The sequence below is a fragment of the Pocillopora damicornis genome, chromosome 8 (genome assembly GCF_964200805.1).
Source record: "Pocillopora damicornis chromosome 8, jaPocDami1.2, whole genome shotgun sequence".
NCBI lineage: Eukaryota > Metazoa > Cnidaria > Anthozoa > Scleractinia > Pocilloporidae > Pocillopora > Pocillopora damicornis.
The window spans coordinates 18,678,039-18,703,603 of record NC_142677.1 but is presented as its reverse complement, the minus strand read 5'-3'; the positions used below and the strand labels follow the sequence as shown (position 1 = coordinate 18,703,603).

At 38.3% G+C, this 25,565-nt stretch overlaps 1 protein-coding gene across 1 annotated transcript; it reads right to left on the bottom strand.

The window, feature by feature from the left end:
- Positions 1 to 429: 429 nt before the first annotated feature.
- Positions 430 to 25,474, bottom strand: LOC113671863 (transient receptor potential cation channel subfamily A member 1 homolog). Its single transcript, XM_089180488.1, is given in 22 exon segments — positions 430 to 1,076; positions 1,968 to 2,135; positions 3,381 to 3,449; positions 4,381 to 4,560; positions 5,580 to 5,790; positions 6,048 to 6,169; positions 7,371 to 7,664; positions 8,210 to 8,487; positions 8,890 to 9,005; positions 9,520 to 9,656; positions 10,206 to 10,317; positions 10,762 to 10,908; positions 11,441 to 11,529; positions 11,828 to 11,935; positions 12,313 to 12,375; positions 12,378 to 12,498; positions 13,081 to 13,580; positions 13,762 to 13,926; positions 16,697 to 16,911; positions 17,970 to 18,150; positions 22,888 to 23,074; positions 25,371 to 25,474. Coding segments are annotated over 21 exon segments (3,609 nt in total). The 5' UTR covers positions 23,038 to 23,074; positions 25,371 to 25,474; the 3' UTR covers positions 430 to 893.
- Positions 25,475 to 25,565: the final 91 nt, after the last annotated feature.

The window sequence follows — 25,565 nt, the reverse complement described above, 5'->3', positions numbered from 1 at the left end:
GCTGCGCAGGATGTCAGCCGTGTTCTCACAGGTGGTATTTGTAAGTGGGATCAACTGGTGCTAAGTGAAATGTCTGCAGGTGTATATAAGGGGCGTGCTTTTAATAACAAATCGCGCAGTTCAACTCCTAAACCTAACGAAGGGGATTTGGGGATGGAAAGAGAAAGGCGCATTAGCCTTACTTGTGCCTCTAAACTTAAATTTATACGCGAGTATTTGGATGATGAGCCTGACTGCGAGTCCGAGGAGATAACTTCAGCTGATCTAGCTCCCAGGTCTCAGACAGACATCGTGTTCACTCTTCCCTGTTCGTACGAGCGACGATTTGTTCGACCCAAACCTCTAAATCCAAGAATTGTACTTCTAGACATGGTAGGTAAGGAAATCGATGAAAAGCCGACAACCAGTTTTGAGAAGGGAGGCAGAATAGCATTCCTCAGAAAGTTTATTACTGTCAAGTCCTTAGTTCGAAGATTTAATAGCACAGAATTCGACAGCTGGAGTGAGAGGACTATTCCTAATCAGGATCTGGACGAAAAAAGGACTGCGTCATAAAATCTTAGTATTTTTAACTACTAAGAAAATTTTGAGTTCGGTTGGTTCTGGCAGTTTAATTGAATAAACCTATTCGCTAAATGTTGCACTTCATCTTGAGTATGTTTTTTTTATTGAAATTAATTATAAAAAAAATATATCTTATTCATCATCCCTTGAAGTATGGCGAAGCTGTAAAAATATTGACTCCAGAAAACAAAGCGCCTTCACAGAAACTTTTATCGCGCTGCTTAGCACAAAAGAGCAATTGAGCAAAGAAACTTATAATTGCTTTGTTACCCCTTCGACGGATGTAGCCTGCTCTAAAGAGCGAACAGTTTATCACAAAAAGTCACGGACTAAAACAACTTATCGTCTTCATCGTCGTCTCCTTTGACGTTGGCATCAAGTTTCTTGACGACTCCCGCCAGCATCTTATGCAACCCCTCCAGGTTACACTGCATTGTTTTCAAACGATTCCTCATTCCTAACACAGACTCTTGGAGTTCATCCGTTCGGTCTGACAACACTTCAAGGGACGACTACAACAAGATAGCAGCAAAGGAAAATAAAAAGTCAGAGGTTTAAGTTGAGAGTCAAATACCAAAGAAGTGAGTACAAGTCTCCCTGCAGAGGCCACTTTTCTACACTATTTCTTTTTTCTGAGTTCTCAATTCCATTTTAAGGAAAACTCCCGCCTGACTGTGACCACGAGCCTGCTCTTGATGGCGAAATATTAGTCGTTCATCAAAACAGTCCTCTTGTGATAAAATTCACTCTCACCCTCAGTCTAAATATGAAGCCTAAATACTCCAACTAATCCGGTTACTCAGCCATTTTCGTGGAAAGATAAATAACCATACAAAATAATGATCAAATTTTGATGAATTTTGCCCCTCACCGAGGGAGAATAAAAATTGGGGAGTGAATTTTTCTGTAGAGGAATTTTCAAATGATTGTTAAAAAACACGAAAAGCAGGATTGTTTTAGCTTGGCTATCTCCGCTCTGTGATTGGCCCAGAAAACTCGCGGAAATTCTCAACCAATCAGATTGAAAACTAAAAGAAACTGCGATCTGATCAATGGCGTTTTCCCGCGCTTCATAGTTTGTTATGATTGGCTGTTGTTATCCCTTTGGTTTTAAGACACTTATCGAAGTGCACTCTGTGATCCCACTCAAGTTTTTTCTAGACTCAAGGTATCTTGACACCCCCTGAATCATATCACATGAACCTTGAATGTGACTCGAATTCTTCAGTTGACGGCAAAATTACGCCCCACTGGACATGATCGGTTATTTCTGGATCCATAAGGGGATCAAAAATGAAAAGGTAAAACCACAAAAATAATGGATATTATTACAAGTATTACAAGCAGAATTAAGTATCTCAGCTTGATCCTTTCTTGTTGCAAATGGATTAATTTGCACTTACCTTGTTCGGCTTCAACGCTTCTTGGACTTCCTTTGCAGAGATGGGGGGACTGTACCAGTAACCTTTGAACCCTTCATACTGGTTTGGTCGAACGACTTCCGTTTCTGGTACAAGCCGCTTCCGAATTCTTCTGGGCAAAGCTTTTTCTACATCCATTGCTAAATCAACCTTCAGTAAGAAAGAAAGAAACAGTCGGTCAGCTAAACGAATTGCCATTATTACAGAGGGTACCACATTCAAGAGTGAAGTAAAACATTTGCGTGGATTGAAAGCGAGAAATGTCTTTCAAGGCTGCGCTAGGTGTGGGTGTCAAACTTCATTCTTCGATCTCGACGTGTTTTTCTCGTTTCTGTGAGACGCAGCCGATTAATCAAACAATTAACTAGTCATTTACTTCAACAGTCAGTCAGACAGTCCGTTGGTCAATTAGTCAGTCAGTGAGTCAGTCGGTCAACCGGTCGGACGATCTGTCAGTCCATCGGTCAATCAATCACTCAGACAGATACTCAATCAGTCAGACATTCAGTCAGTTTGTCAGTCAGTCAATCAGTCCCTCCGTCCGTCAGTGAGTCAGTCAATCAGTCAGTCATTCAGTCAGTCCGTCCATCAATTAGTCAGTCCATCCCTCAATCAGTCAGTAAGTCCATCAATCAGTCAGTCAGTCCATCAATCAGTCAGTCAGTCCATAAATCAGTCAGTCAGTCCATCAATCAGTCAGTCCGTCCATCAATCAGTCAGTCCGTCCATCAATTAGTCAGTCAGTCCATCAATCAGTCAGTCAGTCCATAAATCAGTCAGTCAGTCCATCAATCAGTCAGTCCGTCCATCAATTAGTCAGTCAGTCCATCAATCAGTCAGTCAGTCCATAAATCAGTCAGTCCGTCCATCAATTAGTCAGTCCATCCCTCAATCAGTCAGTAAGTCCATCAATCAGTCAGTCAGTCCATCAATCAGTCAGTCAGTCCATAAATCAGTCAGTCAGTCCATCAATCAGTCAGTCCGTCCATCAATCAGTCAGTCAGTCCATAAATCAGTCAGTCAGTCCATCAATCAGTCAGTCAGTCCATCAATCAGTCAGTCCGTCCATCAATTAGTCAGTCAGTCCATCAATCAGTCAGTCAGTCCATCAATCAGTCAGTCCGTCCATCAATTAGTCAGTCCATCCCTCAATCATTCAGTCCATCCATCAATCAGTCAGTCAGCCAGTTAATCAGTCAGACAGACAATCAGTCTGTCAATCAGTTTTTTAAAGATTTACGTCCAGGTAACCATGAAACAGATAAACTATAGGTAAGTGAGAGTATCAGTCCCAAGCCGTTCTCGGGAAAGAGAGAAGAGGAAAGGACCTGGGCGCATACGGGGGGATCTGTGTATGAATTTGAGTTTCTATAACGCTACTGACTTAATTCGTACCAACATGGCTTGGCGCTCGAGTACAGCCTGCTCCTGGACACCTTTGATGTCGTCCACAGCCAAACCAATCTTAGGAGAGAATAACACAGAGAATCATCAAAACAGATCATACTCGCAGCCAAACGCAGGTTTTGAAAACATCTACCCTGAAGCGTCAGCATTAATATATCAAGTATTTCATTTAAGTTGGTTTTGTCCTATCGATGATGTAAAATTGAGCTTTACTAAGGTTGACCATCGTATACTGAAGGCAACACGGTATCTGTGATATGATGTAATTTTCATTTTTACTCATTTCACAATTGTAAATATTAATGTAGCAAGATAAAATTGCGAATTTATTGAAACAAACTAATCATATTACTCAAAGTTGACGAAGATCTTATTTGACGTGTTATGCGGATACTTAGGCTCTATAGAAGGATGATTCAGTCTACAGAGCATTATACTTTGCGTGATAAAAGGCCGTTTCCAAGTTAAAAATCCCTTTTATAAATAAAGCAGAATGAAGCGAACAAAGCGCGCGTATGGGCCTGGTGGAATCGCACGCGTGTTATGCAGACTGTTCTTGTGAAAATAAAAAAGGTTTCGGTTGTAGTTTAGTTGACACTTCTAGGATACTGTAATTTAATATTAACAACTGGGTTGAAAACGTAAATTAGCCACCGTAAGGGGTAAAAAAGCTGACGTTTCGAGCGTTTGCCCTTCGTCAGAGCGATTGAACTAAGAACTATCTCTCTGACTAAGGGCTGACGCTCGAAACGTCAGCTTTTTTACCCTTTACGGTGTCTAATTTACGTTTTCAACCCGGTTGTTAACACTAAATTACCTGCTATACTCTCCCACCGACGCAGCACCACAGTTTCTTTAGAAACTTACCCCCTTACTTCTAGGATACGCCCTGTTCTGATGGAGAATGGGCATGTCAAGCAAGCCCTGAGTATAATCAAGAGTGGTCAGAATTAATCAAGACGAAGCAAATGAAGACGAGGAAACTCACCAATAAGTTCATCAAGATGAGAGTCATGATAATCAAGAAGACAATAAAAATAAACCACGCGACATCAGGAACATCCTGGTCTGGCGAGTTGAATAAGTCGTCGAAGTCAAACTCTCCAATCATCATCACTGCTGTCTTCACGATAGCACGGCCGGGCTCCCCAAACGCACGGATGCTTTGCTGTGCAAGGGATAATTTGTGTGAGTACTGAATGATTTTGGAAGGTGAGGGAAGAGGGTCCTTGTCACGAAGTGGCTTTATTTGAGCCAGATAGGATCTCTTCCTTTAGAAATGGCTTTTATTTCAGACATAATACCTCTTGGTTTAGCCCCTAAAGGCAGATTTACATGATGAAAACTCAAAATTTCGGGTAAGACGTTTATTGCGTTTTTCTGAAAAAATTGTTTATTCCTAACGAATCAATAGGTCAGTTAATTAATTATGTCAGAGCATACTCCTTCATTGCGCCAATAGAACATTAAACATTTTGACGTAACTTAAGTGAATGTTTGAGCCTTGCCGCAATTCAGTAGGAACGAAATAATAAATAAGGAAGGGGAAAGAAAACGAAAAAACTTAAATTACAACTTTCATTAACGTATAAAGTGAGACCTGCTCAACTATTTCATTACACTGTTCAAAAAAAAAAATAAACAGACCGTAGGAAGTGGCTAAGAGCTTCCCAGTTGACTGTACAAAGCACAAGGATTTTTTTCTTAATTTCACTGTAACTGAAGAAATTCTCGCGAGCTTATCATTGACGAAAGTGTCTACCATAAAAATGACGTAATTTCCTCCCTTACAATCTTGTATCATGATTTGATGTACCTGAGGTCCATAGATGAATGACATAAAATTCATTTTGTTTTGGATGAAGTAACTACGCTTTTATTTCCGTGTTTGGAAACCAGGTTTAGACTAAGTCTTACTGGTTATTGCAGGACTAGTGGCCCAGCTTGTACTGCAAACTGTCCGAAACATGTTCGAAAAGAGTACGAACCGTCCAAATTAGGGTTTAACCGTCTGGAATCGGACGGAACCACAAAATCCGAAAATCGCTGTTGAAAAATTGTAGTACACATCGACGAGCGTGCGAAAACTTCTATAACTGTTGTGAAAAAATTAAAAGTTATTACTGTTAAATGACACACTCCAACGCCTGTATGTATCTGTGTGGATTTGGAAGAGATCTAGCTCACCTGAGGATCATAGAACAGCGTAAAAAACGAAAGCGCAAAGGCGACGAGGAACAGCACAAAGATCATGAAGAATTTCGTGAATGTGTAGAGAATGCTTGTAAACATCACCACGTAAATACCAAGCTTTGGAAACTTTCTGATAAATAACACCAAAGCCATCCAAGCTAGAAAGATTGATAAGGCTCCGATGGTTTTTTTCGGCTTCGAACAGCTGCAAAGTGAAGCAAAGAAACTGGCAAGTTTGAGCACGTCGAGTCAAGAATTGAGGTGGGGGGGGAGGGGGTTGGGGGAGAAATGCTGTCCATTTTTCGGTTTTGGACACTAGAAGTTAGAACACTTGAGTTACAATTTTACAACACGAAATCAAAAAGCGTTCACTAACAAAGTACAAGAGGGTTTTTAAGTGCAGACCATGTCAACATGTGATTCTGAAACTTCACACAACCTAGGATTATCTCTGACACGTACCTCCCGACTAAATCCCCTTGAAAATCATCAGCTACGTTGACAATGGCTAGCGCATACACACCCCACTCCAAAAGGTTCTCCCAAGAGAAGTACCGCCTGAGCTGATACACGAGTTGGAACAACTGTAGGGGGCCACGAATATCGAATTAGAAGATGCAAAAGAAAAAAAGGGAAAAAACTAATATATTTACATCACTGACCTACTTTCGATATGTAGGAGACCTGTCACTATTCATCACCAGGAGGGGGGTGTGGAGGATTTGAGGGAGGATCACTTAGTTCTCAGGGGGGGGAACAGTCTTCGCCAACAGAGTATAGAGGGAAGGTTGCCGCCAAAATTATTTGACTTTAGTCATTAAGAATTGGCATTTTTGCTCTTGGTCGCATTTTCATTAAATTCTTTTGTTTCCACTTTCTTTACTTTCATCGATATTCTGTAACTCTTTGTTTGCATAATATTCCTTTGGCTGTGTCATTCGTAGAATTCCTTTACCCACAAGTTACGTTTATCTACAAATTGAAGATTCACTTTACTTCAAAAGTCGTCGTGCTTTAAGACTAAAGCCTCGATCAAACGGTCATGATTCTTGATGATAGTTTCAACTATCACTCATTATCATTGACTAACATGTTGGCGTTCAAACGGTTCACGATAGTTGGTGATAGCTGAAAAAATCAGTCAATGAGATCGTGTAATTGTGAATAAATATGGTGCGCGCTGAGGTCAGCAATTTCAGTGGCATTTTGAAATTTTAGACATGAGGTTGCGAGTTGAAGATACTGAAGCCTACCAGGAAATGATGAGAATGAACCATGAGACATTCTGCGAAATTTTTACGGCTAGTTTAGTCATTTTACCATTTGTCATATCGGTTTAAGCCCGTTTTTGGCAAAACTTTTGACGGAAAAACAATCATTCACTATCATCTGCTCGTTCAAACGGCAATAACTATCATCATGTAAAATTTGAACATGCTCAAACTACATAACAGTTGATAATTGTTCGTGTTAAAACGCGTGTGATAGTTGAAACTATCATCAACTGTCATGACTGTTTAACCGGGGCTTAAGTAACAAGAAATCCTCGCTTTCTTACGTTTCATGCACGGAGTGTGCCACTTACCATTACAGAAACGAACTTTAGCTCAACAATTTGAGACCACAGGCTTGACGCGAGGAGGATTAGAAAATTACAACTAGAGGTAAACGTAGGAGGTGGGAGGGGGAATGAGGAACCTTAAATTACAATTCTATTTATCAATTTTGATTTGCTTACTTTAAAATTCTAATACTGCTTTAAACAATCAGTAACAAGTATCCTACCTCAGAAAGAATATGCATCGATGCTAGCGCCAGTATCACTATACGCCCGAAGCTTATCCACAAGATGTAACGAGCAGAGCTCTCGTCCGCAGTCCCTTTGTCAACTACAGTTCCATTGGCACAAACTGGGCCATGCTCAGTCATGTGAACAGTGTAACCAGTCAAAAACAACAGGAACAAGCAATAGAGGGCCAGCTTGAAGTAATAAATGTACCTGCCAAACGTCTTCCATTTGTAATCTAACAGAAACGTCACAAGAGGATGGCCAAGCAACTGTTCACGTTTGTTCTTCACCTAAAATTAACAATTTAAGGTCATCAGACTGATCAAAGGGACTAAAAAAACCTTCCCTTCCTTTCTTCCTCCCCCTCCCTTTTTTCTACCCTTTTCTTTCCACCCCTCCTACCCTCTCGGAATCCCTACCTCCCTCTAATTCTTGCTCTTTTCCTTCCTTCCTTTCTTCCTCTATCCATCCATCCAGTCCACTTGTGCATCTTTCCTTTCTTCCCTCCATTACTTATCCCTAAAATGTTTGCTTCTTCGCATTATTCCTTCATCCCCATAACTCCCGTCAATGCTTCTTCACTGGTCCATGCACACAACAGAAAAGCTTCATCTTGAGCCAAACTAAGCATTATCAACGACGCCGTTAGGGAATAAATATGCTTTCTAGTTGGTTATTCTTTCTTCCTCCGGATAACTCCCAGTCCCCTCTTTCTACCTCTTCCTTACCCCTTTCATTGAACCTCCTTCCTTTCCGCTGCACACCAACCATGTCTTGCACTACTATACGAAGACAAACAACTCATTTAAAAGAACACAGAAAGGCGTAAATTTACCATAATCATAAGAGGATGACTATCCTTCTTCTCCAACTGAGTCACAGCTTCAACCACACCAGCTAACCCTTGAATCTTTCTAAATTCCTCATTCTCTTCGACGTCTTCTATTAAAAAGCTCGCTACACTGGACTTCTCCGAAGCTGCATCGTCCCCATCTGACCAGTCCAAGAAGATATCTTCTAAAAACCCATAGTAAAATGTCAACTCGTACTTCTTGTCTTCGACATGGTGGTTACTTTCTTTGACACAACGGTTGAAGACTGCTTCTGCAACAGCTGAGTGTAGAAAGGGAAAATTCAGAAGAATTTCTTTAATTGTATTATGCTCCTTTTTTGTTTACATTTATAAATATCGTTGATATTTATCTACCCTTCATCACTTGTCTTCCTTGCAAACACCAAATCAAAATATTTCAACGAAACTACAAAATTCCTCATAAACGACTATCAACAAGGTTAGCATTCACAAAATCACAAATGTCAAGATTTCTTTAGCTCTGCAAGTAAGTCGCACATTCCATCGGTTTACCGACCAAAGAGCTGCTGCGGGAGCTCAGAGGAAGAACATGAGAAGGTTTGAAAGTCCTGAACCGAACTGAACGCAAATATAGAAAGCGTTCTTTTGTAGCTTGTTTACACCCTGCTTAAAGATTTGAATAAGATTAAGATTCGACGTACAAGGAAGTTTAATGATCAGTTTTCTCAATGGAGTGGTGACGTGACTCTGTTCCCATGATTTGTTCTTTAGAACATCGATCCAATTTTCATCGTTGACAATGGCCACGGCTGCTTCCCTGTTGGACACAAGGAAACAGGTACATTTGTAATAACAAAACAACAGAAGCATTAGATCAATGGCCATGAATTACCATAGACAAACTATGGCCACGTTGGGCGCGAAATCATCAGCAGGAAGGAAAGTTGAGCGGCTGCAGGAGTTCTTCAGAATTTACATTATAATGCTTCATTGCAGCTTTCTGTCTGATGGTTACGTAACTCATAATCCCTTTAAAAAAATTGATTCCATGTTGCCATGCTTCTGTTAAGTAAAAGATCATGGATGACATCAAAGTGTGATAAGAAGAAAAGAACGTCACACGAAGCGCATCCGAGTGTGCCACTTCACAAACGCAGTGCCGTTTGCGAGTAAAGTAGCTCCTATCTGCGCGTCAAGTGCGCGTAATGTGTGAGAATTACAAGCGCTTGAACATCATGTAGTTCCACATGCGTTGGAAAAAAAATACACGAGACTGCGCGCGAACTCATCTCATTCGATTTTTATTATGTTAAAAAAGTATTGGTTCTCACTTGCGGCTGTGATCTGCTGCTAAGTCGAGGTAGTTTCTTCCACTCAGGTCTGTTAGTGTAATGTCAGTACCTTTGGACAGCAGGAGTGTCACCATATCAGCATGGCCCTCTTTTGCGGCCAAATGTAAAGATGTGGTCTGTAAAAGAAACACGAGTCACATAAAGCAGAGTGTACGTGGGCAATGAATGAGTACTTTTCTAAAACGATAAAGAGATTCTTAAGTGGCCTTTTTACCCTCATGGGGCGCTGAGAGTGTTAAAGTCATTACGATAAGGACTCCACTTCCTTGAGGAAAATCATAGTCATTTTTAACAGTTCAACCCGTCATGGTCTAACATCAGTATGAATATTCTCTATACTGTTCTCCATTTCCTAAGGTGCTCACAAGGAAAATTTGTTCAACAATCAAAAGCTTCTTTCGATGGTAATCATTTCCTTAATTCTCTGACCTAACTATGTGATTGATGGGGTAATACTGTTAGGAGAATTTAGATGCTAGTCACTCTCAGAGGTCAGAGGGTGATCTTGAATACCTTATTCTTTCAACAAGGTCAGGTACCTGACATCTCACTAATACTTTACTTGTGTAATACATCATAAATTAAGAAACTATTTTTTTTTTCAAACTTGACAAAAAGATTAATGGTTGCTTAGAATGTTTCTATGTTTTAACATTATCCTTTACCTTGATCTTATCAATAGGATCGACAGGTGAATCAGAGTCCAACAGGATTTTTGCTACTTTTAAGTGACCTTTAGCTGCTGCACAATCCAGGGGCGTCCACAATGTGGCGTTCCTTGAGGAAGATAAAACACTTGTTTATGTGACTATATTCGGTAAATAAAAGGTGCAATGTTGCGGGGGTCGGGAGGGTGGGGGGGGGGGGGGAGTATGAAAGAAAGGAGAGAATGAAAAGGGTCACCTTGCTTAAGGATGTAAATCAAAGGTTTTAGTCTCACTTTCAGTATTCCGGTCAAATTTCTTGAAGTTTAAACTGTTAAAATATCTATAATGTTTTCCAAACAAAGAGTATTTAAAAAATTCTTTCATTCTAGTTTGAAGCAAGTTTATCAGAAAGAAGCGGGCGGCAACAACTCTTACCGAGTTTTGGCGAGTAAGAAAAAATGTTTTAGTTGATCGAGGCGAGCTTGACAAAAAGAAAAGAAAAATTTTTCTCGGTGCAAGCAACTCTGGGCACGAAACGACTGGTAACCTCTGGACTCATGGTATTTCTACACACCTAGCATCCACTTCAGCTCCATTTTCTAACAGAGCGTTGCAGCACTTTATGTGACCTTCTATGGCTGCCAAGTGAAGGGCTGTGTTTGATGCTTCATCTCGGTCGTTTATAACGTTACGATCTCTATTTATCAGCTCGAGAACAGTCCTAGGAGAGGGAAGATCATTATCATTTTAATTCAGAGCAATTTTCAATTGAGTGTCAAAAGTAATCTAACATTGCATTGATTTTGTCTCACTTCACTTCGTGATTGATCCAGAAACCTCGCGCCACTCTGTCAACCAATCAGAAGCAAAACTAAAACCAATCATGACTTGTTCATTCACGTTTTCCCGCGCTTTAGGAAGTTTGCTTTTTTTCAACTTAATTGGCTCTTTAAGGTTTTTTTTTTCTTCTGATTGGTCACAGTGGTTACTTTGGTTTTGGTTTTACAGCACACAAAAAACACAAAAGACTCCCTAATATAACAAATATATTTACTTGAACCACAAAAGTTTCACATTGTGTGCCACAATATCCGTGAAAAAATCTATGCTCTTAAAAGAGCAACCTCAATAACAACAATAATTATAAAATTGTATTTAAAACAGGCATAACAAAATATAGTTAATCCAAAGAAATATATTCCTACCAAAACTTGGAAATGGAAGAAATTTTTTTTAAATTGCTGTGTGTATACCTTATTTTTCCATTTTTTGCAGCAAGATGTAGAGAGGTGTCTTCATCTTCATTTCTTGCATTTATCTTTGCTTTATTATCCAACAATGCCTATTCAATGTTGTGAAGAGTCATCATAGAAAAAGTTAAAAAAAAAAATCAAAATTAAGGTAATAATAATTATGTCACAGCTCGATCACCTACATGTACATCAACCTAAAAACATAATGTACTCTTACCTACATGTACACTTGTGTAGTCTACGCTAAACAGAGTTGAATTAGCAGAGACTACTCAGCCCAAGCAAGAGGGCTTTTCTCAAAAATACAGTACAAGAATGATTAACTACTCGATCCAAAATGTAAGTAAATGTCAGTTAGTGTTGGCTACACACAGAACTTAGCCTCACCTGAACAACAGAGGCATAACCATTCATAGCAGCAACGTGGAGTGGAGTGTTTTCATGCTGATCACTCTCATTGATCAAAGATTTGGCGTTTTCGTTCTCTAGGATTACCTAACAAAAAGTTGTGAAATTATTAACGGTTATTGTATATACCTCTCGGTTAAAAAATGTAACAATCAATGGCACAATTCAGATGGTTAGTGTTGTTTCTTTTTAAAACAGTAAACAAAAAATATTAAGTAAAGGAGAGGTGATTGAGAATGAGGAAAAAAATTCATTAATTTGTGACAGATGACAAGTTCAAAGCTACAGACCATAGAATATTAGTGCTGCAGCAAAACTAATGATAAAACATGAACATCAGAAACATTATATAATCCTGGTGAAGCTTAATTCTCTGATTCGATCTACCAGAAAAATATTGATAAAGAAATAAAAGTTAAATTAAGCTATACATGCAAAGCTGCGATAAAATGTATAGAACATACCTTTAAGGTGTTAACTCTGTTTTTCTCAGCAGCCAAAAAAATTGCAGTTTTATCATGGATGTCCTAATTACTTGTAAATCTGCACCTTCATGTAACAGTTTTGACACAACGTCTGTATGTCCTTCTGATGCAGCAACCAACAAGGGAGTGTAGTTATCCTTGTCAAGGCAATCAATATCAGCACCTCTGTACCAAGAGAAAGATTTAAATTGTTCTCATTTAAGTTGGGTTTCTAAAAACCTTTTGGTACATGTATTGTTCAATAAAGTAATTTAACTTGGTGCAATTAGACAAAAATGTGATAACTAAAGCTATACCATGTCCAGCAGGCACAGGTCTCTGTTTACACATATGCTCCACCTCAAATTCTGACCCACTGCAAAGAATTAAGCCTCCTTTTGTATAGTGCCATTAATGACACCGTGACCCTTCAATGCAGTTATAAGCCAAACATAACTCTAAAATTTCTCTAAATGACCCAATTTTAACCATAATGTTGATTATAACTACTCCAGGGGATTATTATCAAGATGTGTATAAAAGGACCTCCTGTTGCAGCGTTTAGATCACCCCTGATGAAGGCACTAGACAGGAGTGTCGAGACATTGGGTCTATGAATTGTAACTTCTTCGGTTACATTCATTAAATCTGCAAACCAGAGTAGCATCAAACCATGTCTGATTGTCCAGCTGGTTGCCGTGTGAACTTTAATATGAAATATGACACGTTTATATACTTTACATATCTATGAACCTTTCTTAATCTTACTTTTCAAGAAGAAAAGCCACCATCTCAATCTTATTAAAGGCAGCAGCTTTGTGTAATGGAGTCACATGGTATGCATTCCTTGCTTCAATCTTGGCCCTGTGAGCAACCAATAATTCTGCAATGTTGACATATCCATTGATGGCAGCAATGTGTAATGGCTGTGCAAGGTTACCCCGTCTTGCTTTCACATTTGCTCCTTTCTTCAAACACATTTCAACAATTTTAATGTGACCACCTCCCACTGCAGAATGAAGTGCTGTTTCACCTTCTTTGTTTCTGTCCTCTAACATCTCAAGTAGATCACCCTTTCTTTCTGCATGCTCAAATAGAAGTTCCACAGTCTCTAGATTCCCATAAGTGCAGGCGAAATGAATTGGTGTCATTCCCTCATAATCCTTTGCCCTCGGATCAGATCCTACTTCCAGTAATGCCTTGACAATTTCTACATTACCTTCAGTAGCAGCACAATGGAGAGGTGTGGATCCACTGGCATCTGCCGCCTGTCAGTATGTCACATAGAACTTTATGCTTACCAGAGGTTGTGTCTTACAAGCCAAGTGGCCTAGACTGTCAAAACTGATCAATTCCAAAACCCTAAATCCAAGTAATCTTCTTCCACATTTGTCTATTAAGTTACAAAACATAAAAAACATTTACATGAACATGTCCAGAAAAACTTACATCAACATTTATCCCATCACTATTCAACAGTTCTTTTATAGCAGTTACATTGCTTTTTGATGCTGCATAATGAAGAGGGGTGCTTCCATAGGAATCTTTAATATTGACATCCCCTTTGCGTTCATTCACAAAAAAATGAATTAGAGATTCATCCACTGAAGAAACCTGTAAGAAGAGAAAACATTTCAGTATCAAATTTCTAAGTTACTATTACCAGAGTCAACATACAATAGTTAAAATTGATGAATATGTCAGTATTTAATAGTGGTGTGCTTATCCTGAGAAAAAGATTGTTTATTTCAGGGGTGAGTGTACTTTCAACAACCTTGCTTCTTCTTTTACACTAAGTAAACTGGTTAAACCTTTATTTGAGCCAATTGGCTCACCCTGCTTGAGCTTATCCCAGTTTCCTTAGCATTAAGCAATGAGAAGTATCACTACTCCCCTCTGGATGGGATGTTAGTATATCACAAGATCACCCCCAGCATTTCGTCAGGCTGCCCTGACCATTAGCACTTCTGGATGAAAAGGGGCACTGTGAGAGTAAAATCTTTTGCCCAAGACTGGATTAAAAGGGGCACTGTGAGAGTAAAATTTTTTGCCCAAGAACCACCGACCAATGGGCAGATTTTGTCTCATCCATAAACACAGTTGCACTTGAGACAGTGTGGATTACGCAAATTTTTAAAACTCATTTCAACTCTATATTCAAACTTGCCTGAAAGTCACAATTATCAAGATTTAGATTTTTTAGTCCTTTTTTTTCATAAAAAAATAACTCTATGTCAGCGTATAAAGTGGTATGTTACTCACACTTATCAGATCGCTGCATTAGGATATGTATCTCGCACCCATCAGATCGCTGCATTAGAGTTTGTATCTTGATCACCAATCAGATTACCGTATTAAGATATGTATCTCACACCAACATATATCATAGCATTTGAGTATCTTGCACCAATCACAGCATTTGGGCATAGGGTACGTATCCTATCTTGGTCATAGGGTATGTATCTCGCACCCATCAGATTGCTGCATAAAGGTTTGTATCTCGATCTCACCAATCAGATTGCTGTATTAAGGTATGTATCTCACACCAATCATATATCATGGTTTTTGAATATCTTGCACCAATCACAGCATTTGGGCATAACTTTTTAGTTATTTTTTGTTATAAAATAACTATGTTTGCGTATAGAGTGGTATGTTGCTATCACCAATCAGACTGCTGCATTTGAATATCATGCACCAATCACAGCATTTAGGTATTGTTTTCTCATAAATGATGTCATGTGCACAAAGAATGACATCAACCAGAAATTTTGGACTCATTGGAAACGTGTAATGGTAATTGTGGCCTTCGTGAGAGCCTCGTTGATTAAGGTCAAGATTCATTAGGATATGAAAGGTAAAATTTAAATTCTTCACTCACAACGCACACGCCAAACAACTTACATTTTATCACATACCATGAAAACAACGTCCATTAGTCCAATCAGAACATATGCAATCATTGCACTACATGAACATTAGGTAATTTTTCATGTGCTTGAATTGTATTCCACCAATCAAATTCCATTTTGCCACATTGGACTTCGCTCTATCACGTGTCATTTTCTTTGTAAACAACCTGCATTGTATCACATATTCTAACTGCATTGTCCAACCCCACTGGAAAAAATTCACATGGAACAAAATGCTACTGATATTGAGTTTTCAATGCATTTCCACGTTTAACTTTTTCTATGATTTAAAGTCACTTTAAGCTTACCTTGGACTTAACCCAATTGCATGTTAATTCCTTGTAAACAACCTGCATTTTATCACGTATTTCACACTTAGAGGGTAAAGTTCAGTTAGGCAACAACCAATCAAGGAGCCCTCTTTGAAATATTTTCCTTTTCTTTTGTATCTTCACCCATGCGAGATCGCAATGTATCTTTGGCTAAGGTCTATTAGAGCTTCAACAGAGTTTCAGTTTGCTTTATGTAGTAATTGATATTACGTGAGATAATATTTTTGAGGTAACTAACTATAGACGAATAGTTTTGATTTTCTCTCTGTTGGAGGATTTGGATTTTCTCTCTTTTCCAACCAGTATTTGGTCTCGTCACACAATGCCCGCTCTCTCTCAAAGGGGGAATAGAGGGTGTTGTGTGACAAGACCAAACAAAGGTTGCAAAGGAGGCAACATACAGTAAGTGTGGTACCATTGCATTTCATTTTAAGTTAGAAATATTTAGACAATAGAGACAATAGATCACATAATATCTGTGTGTGTTCAGATAAATTCGGTTTTTTCTATCTTTCTACGATATTTTCGTTTTTTGAAAGTTATGCTCTTTTCAGTGACAAAAATGAAATCATTGAGTACACAAACTGTTCTATCTCAACCCACCCTTTGAGCCAAAGAAAAAAACTGACGCATGCCTATGTTTTCACAGATGTCACAGAAAATTCAATTTTAGGGGTTATTTCTTTGGTAATCTTTTTCTTTCATCCTATTCATAAGCATGAAGTTTAATAACAAGTAAGCTGAGTGCCCCCCTTGTGTTTCAGTGGGCTCATATTAACATAGCATGAAGGCCCATATTGAGTAAATAAAAGAGTCACTGATGAAAATACTTTGATACAAAACATATTTCAAAACGTGGGCTTTTCAACAATGGCTTTTGTGGCCAAGACATCGTCATGGCATTTTTGCCACCTGGATATTGCAGGTTGTTTGCTCAGATAAAGGCTTACCTTGGGATCACAGGCACCACAAGAACCCCTCTTGGCTGTGCCCTTCCACCTGTGTTGTGTGGTTTATTAACTAACAAAACATATTAAATTGATGGTGTACATGCATATCAAGATATTTACCACTCACTGTCCATCATAAAAATTTTATCCAAAATTCATTTGAATCAACTACAACATATACTCTTCAGACCTGTGACATAGCTTGGTTCACTTCTACAAGAAGACTACTGGAGCTGATGGCATGTGTCAGAGGTGCAGCTACAACACCTATGTTACTTTCTACTACTCCATCAGGAACTGTTCCATTTTCGCCACCAGCATTCACTTGTGACACTTGTAAGTTTGCTCGGAATCTTGCAGCGTAATGCAAGGGAGATGCTCCATCTTCTCCAGGGATGTTAATATCTATCAAAAAGATAAGATTAGGATGGTGAGAACCTACTTGTTAGAGCAGGGGCATACATGTAGATAAGGAAGTCCTAAGGTGATTAAGACCTACACTCCTTAATTAAAAACTATTTGTCCGAGGCAAAGTGAATATTATTGAATAATTCTCAAGATGAAGTCCATGGGAATGCTAAAAAAAATAATTCTGCCTTTTACAAATAATTGTTCTTAACTATTATAATTGCTTAGGGGCTTTCAAATTCTTTTTTAAATATTCTGATGATGAAACCATTCCGTCTCTGTTGTTCGAATTACCCTTCTTGAGAAAAAGAGCCTGTATTTAACAGCGCCTGGTTAATTTAATTCAATCAGCAAAAACTTCATATTGTTCTTTTGAAAAACGTTACTCCAAACTTAATGGCATCTTTTGTGCTCGTCAGTAATTAATTTTCTTCGTTGGATTCATGAATTCCTCAATGATACTGACAAAATGCGAGGTAGCCATTTCAAAATTAAGCCCTCCTACTATAATCACCTTGAAGTGATAATAACAAGATATGACACAATCCTTAGAGCATGTGCATTTCTAATCAAAGGAGTAATTATTCTAAATGAATGTAAGACAACTCTTTCTTACATCAGTAACATACAAAGCGTATACTTCAGGTCCCTGTTGTTTGAAGGTCGGATATTACTATCCACAAGATAAATCTCTAAATAGTGGATAACACCATACATTTTGCCATCACTTATTCGCTGAATAGCGATTTACCCATTGGATAACATTACCTGCCCTTTATACAACTGGACCTAGGTCTGTGAAAAACGTAAGCACAATACATGCTGTCCAATCACAGTAAAGTTAAGAACAAGCAAGGAAACCTCAAAACTCCAAAATAATCACTGTTGCCATTTGCAGGTAAGTTTTCTCATGCCTGATGGCCTTTATCTTTGGAAAACAATAAAATTCCATCAAAATTATCAGTTTTTGCAGTTCTCTGAGTCTCGTGATAATTTCCAAATTTCAATTGCTGGTCCTCATGCCATACGTAGAAAACTTAATTAATAAAAATTACCCGCTCCAAGCTCTACCAACACTTTGACAACCTCCTCCTGTCCATATCGTACAGCATAGTGTAAAGGTGTGGTGTTATCCTCATCTCTCTTGTTTATTACTTTTTTATATCTTGCTGGGTTTTTTGATGCAAGTTTGGTAAGTCTTTGCGTGATGATGTCAGTTTTACCATCTCTTGCAGCCTGTAAATGAATACAACACACTATTCATAATAATTAAAATTAACTCTAATAATTTTGCGCAAAAGTGAATGTGGAATATCAATCATTCTTTGATTCCAATCTTCTGTTTTAGCTCCTTGCTTTCTACTCACAGGTAAGGCTTAGGCAAGGCCCTAAAAAGTTGCCGCTCGATTTTGTACCCGCTGCTGAGCTTTAACTAATGAAAGGCTTAAAATTTTTTAAAACAGTTTGGCTTTTATCTTTTTTAGTGTTCTCCCTTATTTCAAGTATGACAGGTTGTTCGAACTTTCAAGAACTCCAAGAGATTTAAAACGGAATAAGAGGTAGTACATGTGATAAATTGAAATAGTCACTGTCTCAAAAGGAGAGCACTGCTTTCGTTTCACATTAGAACAACGAACACAAGAAAAAGAAAACTAAATAAAAGTGGTAATGAAAATTCTTGTAGAACTTTGACATACAGATTTCCAGACATTAAGTGTTTTTCAAATTTGTTCTAGACACTGTAGCAACAAGCATTGCATGAGAGATAAGGAATTTAAGTTGGGCGACAGACTAAGAGAGGCATACTCAGAAACAATTTTTTAACTTCCTCCTCAATATGGACATTTGAGGTCTGGTCTGTGCAAGAGTTATACAAACGAAAATCGCCGAATTTTGTCAATTATTCTTTCGAAATAGAAATGGAAATAGTTCTTGCTCTTTTAAAAATTTGTCGTAATGAATTTAACCGTAATCAACGCCGGCTATGAAAATGTGTGTTAGCCCACCTTCGTTTACACGTGGTCGATCAAGTCGCGCTTGTCTCACTTTTCTCCGTGTTGAAATTTAAAGTTAAGAGCTTTACATCGTTTTGCAGTGGTTAATGCGGTTTCATTACTTAGTTTGACTTAAAGCTTTCTGGAATATGGCTTCTATAGTTTTCTGCCGGATTTACTCTGAGTTAATTTCTGATGCGTGACCTTTGAAGTCGTGGCGTTACGGCATCTTGCGCTATAGGGTTTGCGTTAACAATGAAGCGCAAATTTTCTCCCAAAAGATCCCCGAAATTTCGGGACTCACTAGGGTTCCCATTGAATTTATCCGCGAAATTTCGGATGAAACCAATCAATAGCTGCTTCGAAAGTTCGTCGAAGTGTCGCGCAAATTTCGTTTCGGACCAAAGTTCGTTGAATAGCTAGGAATTTCGTCGACAACTTTTGCATAATATAATACTGTAACACATGATTAGTAGAACACCGTTTTCAGTCACATCACGCAAAAATCTCTTTCTTATTTGAAATCAGCTATGGCAAGTCCACCCATCCAATTGTCTCTTCAGAAGGAGAGCCTAGGCTCAATTCCCAAATCAAGTCTTCAGTATCATTCATCAAAATAGCACATCTTTCACTGTAACCACTAAGCTTAAAATATACCAAGTCCTCTTTTCCTAGAACAGATTTGGATGTTTTCATCCCTTCTTCAGATTGAATAGTTGTTTTTGCCTAACTGGTGTGTCAACTCAGGCCTTTTAGCATCAGTGTACAAGGTACTTGAATGTGGTGGGATGGCCATTTTATTTGGTGAAAGTGCTATCTGAGTGACTAGCATCCAATTCCTCCTTACAGTGTCGCTGCTAACTCAAAAGTTACGGTCTTGATAATAAGAAAAATTGCCAACCTAAAAACACCTTGATTTTCAAACCATTTCTTTTTTCTCAGTACCATAGGAAGCATTAATCAATTATACACTTTTACAAAATATAGACAAATTTTCACGTTCAAGGTGATATTTGGCAATTATTTAAAACGAATCAAATACCAAATACCACAGAAGGGTTACAACTAGTATTAGAAAACATCCTTCCTGACAATTGTTTTTGTCTTGCAAAAATAGTAGCAAATAATCTGTTATCCTTAACAAACGGTAGAATGTAATTTTAGTCAGTGCAAAAATGCAGTACCTAGGTTGCCTTGACAACTGAGGTGTCAATAAAAAAAATGGTCTTTAGTTAATAAAACAATAGAGTTTATTCGCGGGCATAAACATCTTTATAATAAAGTTCGGATATAACGCGCGCTGTCATTGGTTGAAAGAGCGTACTCTATGAGAATATAGAGCATAGAGCTGAGCCAAAGCTGTCACGCCATCTGCCAAATTGTACTATGTTCGAGCTTTTCCGGGACTTCTTTTTAGCTGTTTTCCGATAATTGAAAGTGAAATTTCGGAACAAGCGAGCCGGCAAGTAACAACAGAAGAACCAAACAAAGGTTTGTAAACATATCAGGCGCCGTAATTTACATTATTAAAACGTGAGCAGATACGAAAATCCTCAAAGGAAAAACAAAATAGACATTCCGAGTTTTAAAGATTTTCACGCTCAGTTAGATTGCAAGCTTACGAACGCTAACAAAAATCAAACACAGCTAACACTCGTATAGTATATAAAGTTCAGAGTTCAAAAACAAAACAGAACAAAACAGAAATTATGAAAAATATAATCAAACTGACATCTGTTAAAATTCATATTAATCATGACGGTGTCTGAGCAAATATGATCATGCTGAAGTCCATCGCGGCTCGCTTAGCATGGCGATCTCAGGTCATTACAGTAAAGCAAGCCTCAGAAACTACATCGGCCGGCCTTCGAGTGAAAAAATAAGAGCTCTCTCTGATATCCTTTCCGATACGTTGAGTAGAAAGTCACTTCAGTCACTGCAGCTGAGTTTTGCGGCGCTGTCATCCCGAGCGATCTTCATGTTCCGGTGAATTCGGCTGTCGTTCATTTAAAAAACACTCGCCTTGAACAGTTTGTTTTCTACGTTGTCATGTGAAAAAACTCGCGTGTTTTTTATGAGCCATAATTCGGCTAAAGTTCACTGAACATTTCACTTGAAGATTCTGTATTAAAAACTTCAGGCAAAAGCGTCATGATCGACCTGCCGAACTATTTTAGTTTGTAAACTATCGCAGATTGTGAACTTTGATGGTTTTTGAACTTTGATGGTTTGACACTTTTGACAGCTTTTGTCTTGTAGAGCCAATCAGATTATTTGAACCATTCTAACAGGGATTCTGATTGGCTTATTGTGGCGTGCTCTATGAGAGTATAGAGCATGCTGATGACATTGTTGTTCGCTTTGGAAATAAAGTTTGTTTTGAAAATTGAAAGTAATGCTTCGGGAATTTGACGGATTCTTTATTATAAAACAAATAGAGAAGCCTTGACTGTGCTCTGTTCTGTTATAAAGCACTTAGGAAGCGGCTAGAGCACTCAAGAAGTGGGGAGAAACACTCGACTACGTCTCGTGTTTCTCCCTACACTTCTTTCGTGCTCTAGCCGCTTCCTGCGTGCTTTATAACAGAACAGAGCACAGTCAAGGCTTCTCTATTTGTTAATTGGGGCCTGACTCAGAGTCATTTTAGATGAAGATTGAAACGACTCTGAGAAGAAAATAAAAAACTTGAAGAAAATGTTCCATTATACCCAAGAAGTGATAAGAAATAATCTATGCCGTGATAAATCAATACTAATTTTTTAATGTTACAAGTTGGCTTTGAATACAAGACTTTCTACTGTGAATGGATAGCATTATTTTTATTATTATCATTATTATTTTAATTATATGATCAGTATAAATGAACAAAACAAAAACATGGAACTTGGAGGAAAAAATTGAGAAGTAAAATTAGATAAGATGTTTCACACGTGTTGAACGGAATATTACACACCGCGGCTTGGTATGTTAAAAAGTTTCTATTATATAGATACCGATGAAATACCACGACTTTTCCTTTTACTAAAAAATAAAATCTTCATCGCACGCAGGCGGAAGATACTATTTTTATCTTTCACGTGAGAGGATATCGGTGTCGCCGTGGTTACTAACATGATTAGCCAATTACAAGAGAGCTTCCCGTTCAGGCACGCGGTCGGTTTTTTTTGAAATTTCATTCACAAAATGGCTTCGAGGTGCGAAGACAGTACAGTTACCGGTGACTTTCTCGATAAGCTGCCAAATTTACACATCGATACTTTTTACGAGCGATAGGTGACCTCTTTAATTGCACTATTTTGCTGTTTCAAAGATGAATACAAAAAAAAGTTGTCTTTTATGTAGGAATTTCATCAGTATCTATAACATAAACAGAACATTACATGACCGCTTGGGGATACGAATTTTATCTTCTTGTGCTGAAAGTATCTCCCATACAGAGAAGTATACAAGTATACTTTCAGCACGAGAAGATAAAATTCGTATCCCCAAGCGGCCATGTAATATCCTCTATTTATTGAAGTGAAGTACTACAATTATTGTGTTTACATTCTTTTTTCGTCTGAGAACAATTTAAACAAAAATACGGGCCGCTCATAGATCACCTGATTTTCATTCAGCATGAGATTACGCTTCGAGAAAAAAGTTTGGAAACCTATTTAAAAGAGGTCAAATCTTATTGCTCGTCAGGTTTGTTTGAGGTATAATCCCTTGTTTGCTAATAGCGTAAATCATGAAATCGACCATCAAAAAAACAGTTGAACAAAAATGTACTAAGGTAACTCATTGTGTTGAGGAACCTTTTATCTCGAAAATGATCAGTGCTAAGAACGAAGGACGTATTTCTTTTCCGCCATGGAAAGCTTTAAATTGAGTCAGGCACAATCACGAAATTTAACAATTCACGTTTTTGGAACACAGTTTGTTTGCATGAGATTAATTAAACAAAAAGAGAGTTAAATTTCAAATGCATATTTTTTACCTGATGAAGCGTAATGTGCGAGATATCGTCGATATCTGGGAGCTGTATTTCGGTTGCAGGTTGCACGGGCTGTGGGTACACTTGGGTCATCTCTAGTGGAGAGGTTCGATCATAAACACCATCTCGATTTCCAACGAAAGTGTCTGTCATTTTTCCACGAAGCCAAGGACACAACGATAATTACTACCTACAGCGAGACCAAGGATTGCAAGATACGCAAAATAGAATTATATATTAGTAGGCCCGGAATTTCCGATGTAACACAACAAAACTTCATTGTTAAATAATAATCTCACTTATGCAAATACACACTACCTTTGTTACAAACCTGCGTGAAGGGCTTTCACGAGGTAGTCCAAAGGTAAATAACGAAACGAAACGAAATAAAAATCGGTAATTTGCGATAGGAAAATATGCCAATGATTTGCAAAACGTTCCAAGGAAAACTTTCAACTGTTTGTTAATTATTCTGTTACGGGCTGTTCGAAGTATCAATCTTACGTTCGCTCGATACTCGCCGATTCTTGAAATGCGTATCTTATTTTGGCTTTATCTTTTCCGTGATCATAGAGAGCGATTAATCGTCGCATCCTTGGACAAACGAGTTAAGTTAAAATATCCGTTTGCAAAAACGTAGAGCATCGACAGTCAATGAAGCCATTCATTCGACTATGATCCCGCCACCGATCTTGTTTTAACAGTGCGCCTCAGATCTTGTTTACAGATTGGTGAAATCGAGATAACCCTGTCTTGGTTCCCGTGTCATGGTTTTGGTTTTGCTAAATCGGCTACTCTCTATCTGTTTCTATCATCTTAATTCATCTTTCCTGGTTTTATTGACAGTTATTTCAACAGCCCCGCTTAGTGCGTGACACTGATTCGACCTTTTATTTGCTATGGAACTATTTCGTGAAACTTCAAAGCAAAAAAACATGAAGTTTACTTTCAATAATAATTAGAATAAACAAAGGAGGATGTTGTGAGTTTCTCGCAAAAGCCGTTTAGGGTATTTGGCAGTGAAACTATTCTCAGTAAATTGCGCTTATTTCATGAATGTCACACGAAAACGGAAGTAGTTTACCCGGAAGTAAAATGCGCTAGTGTATCCTAGTTTTTGTTTTTCAAATTATAATGCTCAATGTTTTCGCTTCAAGATAATTATCCGTTGTCGCTCGGAAAGTTTTTCCGCAAAAGATCTCACCGGCTCAACCACTTCCATTTACATTGATTTTTAGCTCTCCGTTTGTCAATTTTTTTTTATTTTTGGTCAACCGTATAACAGTGTTAGCTATCCGTTTTTGGACTTTGGTAAACCGTTTAACGTTTCGTGCAATCCTTATTTATTTTTGGTCAACCGTTTGAGGGCCTAAGCTATCCGTTTTTGGACTTTTGTCAACCGTTTAAATTTTTGGCCATCCGTTTAAGCGGTTATGAAAACCGTTTAAACGCTTGAGTTAGCCGTTCGGTATCCGTTTAAAACCGTTTTTCTAGACCGTTTAACGAAAAAGCGTTAGTGTCCGTTTTCCCATGGAGGGTCATATGTGAACTTCCTGATTAATAATCAAAAGAGATATAATGTTTTCCTGTCAGCATTGACGCCCAGAAAGAGTTCCGCTTTAATTGGAAACAATTGCAATGATGAAGTGTGAAGTTATTGCACTGTGACATTTGACGCGAAGACTCCAATGACGCCCAGAAAGAGTTCCGCCTTGGAAACAATTGCAATGGTGAACAGACATGGGTTAATGCTACTCTGGTTGAGAGATTTAATTAATGTAACCGAGAAGTTACAATTCATAGACCCAACGATCCTTTTATACGCTCAAAAAGGACCTCTTGTTGCAGCGTTTAGATCACCCTTGATGAAGGTACTAGACAGGTGTCGAAACGTTGGGTCTTTGAAACCAAACCATGTCTGATTGTCCGCCTGGTTGCCATGTGAACTTTAATTTATGCAATGGTGAAGTATGAAGTTATTGCACCATGACATTCGACGCGAAGACTCCAATAACAAAAAGCCCCCAAGCAAATTGAGACTGAAGAATGTTTAACAATTTAACCGTTTTTTAAAATGAAAAATTAAATATCATCCACAGTTAGAACTAAGAGAGCGCAATTAGAATAATTATACGACATACACCTTCCAGACTCTTTTGACAGACCAAACATTGCTCTTGTTCGCGAAAGTTTCCTAATCATCTTTGGATCAGTGCAATGTCTAACACCCATAGTTGGAACTAAGAGCGAAATTTCCGAAGAGTCATACGACATACATCTTCCAAACTCGATTGACAATTCTAACATTGCTCTTGTTCGCGGAAGATTCTTAATCATATTTAGATCAATGCTAACATTTTCGCTCAGATAAACTAATTCAACCTTGATGCCGTGCGACAAAACATCGATTCAGGTAAGCTAGAATTATCTTAACTGATAGAACAAGTTATTTCTCACAGTTTAAGAAGTCTGTTAGATAGAATTACCTCTCATTATAAACAGTGGACAGGAAACGCAATCCTATGCAGATTTTAACAATTGCTGCTTCTTAGAGTGTGACTGAGGGAACACCTTTCAATTTGGTTTTATTACCACTGTTGTTATGGTGGCAAACACATCCTCCCTCTTTTTTTCTAAATATACTTATAATAAAGTTCGGATATAACGCGCGCTGTCATTGG